The 3,272-nt window shown below is 33.9% G+C and overlaps 1 protein-coding gene across 1 annotated transcript in view; it reads right to left on the bottom strand.

Moving 5' to 3' along the window:
- LOC105134647 (acyl-coenzyme A oxidase 3, peroxisomal-like) overlaps positions 1–2,472 on the bottom strand; it is a 4,545-nt gene extending 2,073 nt beyond the window's left edge. The window contains exons 1-7 of the mRNA XM_011039130.1: positions 2,337–2,472; positions 2,122–2,229; positions 1,847–2,019; positions 1,660–1,759; positions 1,507–1,581; positions 897–1,027; positions 93–228 (exon numbers count right to left, since the gene is read on the bottom strand). Coding sequence (XP_011037432.1) covers positions 93–228; positions 897–1,027; positions 1,507–1,581; positions 1,660–1,759; positions 1,847–2,019; positions 2,122–2,229; positions 2,337–2,435 — 822 coding nt within the window. The 5' untranslated portion in view covers positions 2,436–2,472. The remainder of the gene's footprint in view (positions 1–92; positions 229–896; positions 1,028–1,506; positions 1,582–1,659; positions 1,760–1,846; positions 2,020–2,121; positions 2,230–2,336) is intronic.
- Between the last annotated feature and the right edge of the window lie 800 nt (positions 2,473–3,272).

Genomic DNA, 3,272 nt, shown 5'->3' with positions numbered 1-3,272 from the left:
CTCACGGCATTCCTAATGAACATGAATACAATGAAATTCAGCAAGGCTTTTTACCATAAACCTATATTTCATATGCAGTTCTAGCTCCTCACCTGGAGGGTTCTCATGTTATGCCACGTGAAGATAGCCTTGAATGCACTTGAAACAACATGAAGAGTTTTGGCTGATTCAGGGGTTCTGTTCACGTACATCATTTTCAAGTAATTTCCACCAAAACTCATAGCATACCTGCATGACAAGGGTTCATTCCAGGGGGAAGAGAAAAGAAATAAGTCAGAATGAGAGTTTTATTTTTTTAAATTACAAGCAATAAGCAGCTGCGACGCAGAAGAAGTTCCAAAACCAAGTTGCATGACCAGTTTACAGAACTAGCATTGCCAAGGGCATTGGAGGATTCATTACAACTGGAGCCTCTACTATTCACAGAAGTAATGCTGGAATTTAAGATATGATTTTTTTGCACAATAAAAATGGTTTTTTGATAAAAGACAACAATTGGATACATTTTCTGATTTTTCCAGATCATAGTCTGCAAGATCCCAATCATCGTATCAACATTCCACATAAAAACAGAACAATAATCTTTTTTATGGAATTCAAGAAAAAGGAAAAGGCCAGACTCGGCAATAAATGACAATGGCTCTATGAGAGTGAATTAATGAATAAACACAATTATTGCACATTGCACAGGCAGATGACTGATGTCAAACTAGGGCTTGAGCAAATTGTAAAATTCCTCAGATGCAAGCAATAAACTTCAGAACAATTGAAACTTCACTATTACCATGGATCTTACTGCTATGAAATTGCGTGTATGAAGCACAATTTGACATCCCAAAAGAGTTAATACATTACAAATTTCAGTATGAGTGCATAGCGACTACTTAGATACTTACGACTTAGCAAGAAGAGGCAAGAGTCGGCGTTGATGACTTGGGTAATCAAGCAAAAGGACTTCAGGTCCATTAGGAGTAATAGAAAATGCCCGCCTGCTCAAGGCATACCTAATGGCAATTGCCAAACCAATCTGACAAGAGAAGAATGACATCCATATTAATGGAAAATCAAGCAGCCAGTTATGAAGGCATGGTTTAAATAAAATACACCATGAACGCAAAGCTTTAATGAGTAGGATGAAAATTACTCTTTCTGATCAGATAATTAAATCCTTTGAATGCATGACTTAGAACTCATCTTCATTGTCATCTTTATTATTTAATTCACAACCTTAATCCAATTCCTTTGATGAGCAAATAGGCTTACTAAAAGTGCATCATCCACTTTTCTCAAAGTAATTATCTAAATAAAAGAGTTATGTAGTTCCCAATATTGAACCGCAGAACTGTTTTGAAGTAGCCCAATCCAATATGGCTAGTAGAGCTGGTGCGTAATCCTATACCTTAAAGAGGAATATGCATTAGCAGTAAACAATCACCCTTACAGAAAATTTTGTAGCCTTCAGTAAATGATTCTCTAAATATAATGAAAACTGCCATGATTCAATACCTTTGCAGAGTAAATTGCACTTGTAGCAATAGTTACACGACCAGATGTCAATGGGGCCAAGAATGCTGCAAACCTCTGGAAAAAAACACGTGCCAATTGACTTAATTGTTTGCTCGACAATTAAAGAACATGAAAGAAGCATGAAATAATTACTTGGTCTTGGTCTTTTATTGCACTCAGATATTGACCATCTGGTGAAACATCAGCAACCGAATTCAACAAGTTCTCTCTGGGGATTCGCACATTGTCAAACCTGAAAACAAGTCCCCAAAATCATCATTGCATTCATCATGTGCTAATAAAACAGTAATTGACAAGAAAAGAAAAGTGTGATTAATACCAGATTCGACCATTATCAACACCGTTCAAACCAATTTTGTGGCCACAATCAGCTATACGGATGTTTGGGCATATGTTTCCATTTACATCCCTGATCTGGGCTATAAGAGCGTGGACCCCTTCATTCACCCCATTTATGTTGAGCTGAGAAAAGACTATAGTGTGTGTTGCATGCTGAATACCAGTAAAATTGTGTCAACTTAGACAAAATTGCATATGGGAGAATGAAACAAAGAATGGCATTAACAAAAACATGTGTTCAGGCAAAACCCTTACATTAGCAGCCCCTCCTATCCAATACTTCTGAGCTGATTCACATGGGGTATTGATTACAAACTCTCCCGTCTTCGAATCATAAGTTGTGACTGTTTCAATTCCTCTAACCTAAAAACATCAAACAAGGAAAGAGGTCAAATGTACACCATAGAGCACAAGTAACCACATAGAAACCGTAAAAAAGACACACACAAAAATCGGCAGCCTTCACATACATTACTTCCATGCCCCAACTCAGTCATAGAAAAGCAACCTTTGATTGCAAAAGTCTCAGTGTCTCTTAGCCACTTGTCATGGTGGCGTTTTGTGCCCATAAATTGGATAGCACCGCCCCTGAAATTAATTAACAAAAAAAAAATTCAACTTACAAAATTTTCCTCCTGAACCCTAAAACAAGCCTTACTAAATTTAGCAGATACAAAAATTTAACACTACAGTTTTTTTCTTCCATATTCCTGCTGAATTGAATCCATTGCAATTCAGAACTAACAGCCAGTTTTACCATTTTTTCTTCAATATTCCTGGTATATTTCAAAAAAAGTCTTGTTTCAAAGGATTTCCACATAATACCAATACATTTCCTCCATTTTTAATCACCTGCATTCAGTCCAAGAAAAACATGTCCTAGAAAGCAATAAAGTAAACTTTGAGTGCGTATTTGAAAATATGGTTGCAATTAGTTTTCTAAATGAAAACTAGAAAAGTACATCAATAATATTTTTTTTATTTTAAAAAAATTATTTTTAAAATCATTACATTAAAATGATTTAAAAATATCAAAAATATATTAATTCAAAAAAAATATTAATTTTTTTTAAAAACACTTTTTGAAACACCATATCAAACACATACAAATTCATGATTCACACATACAAATTCATAATTCCCAGTACCTTTACAATCCGTATTGTGGTTCCTTTACAATCAGTATTGTGGTTGTTTTCAAAATATTTTTTCATTGAAAATATATTAAAATAATATTTATTTAAATTTTTTTTTTATATCAAAGACAATCTAAAACATCCTAAATATTAATTTGAAAAAAAAATAAATTAAAAAGAATTCAATTTTCTACTTCTTCATTCCAACAAACAAAAGAATGTCAAGAACAAAATTCTTTAGATATAAAAGTAGAAATTTCACTCTTTCCC

Source organism: Populus euphratica, unplaced genomic scaffold (assembly GCF_000495115.2).
Source record: "Populus euphratica unplaced genomic scaffold, PopEup_1.0 scaffold213.1, whole genome shotgun sequence".
NCBI lineage: Eukaryota > Viridiplantae > Streptophyta > Magnoliopsida > Malpighiales > Salicaceae > Populus > Populus euphratica.
This window is presented reverse-complemented; position numbering and strand designations above follow the sequence as displayed.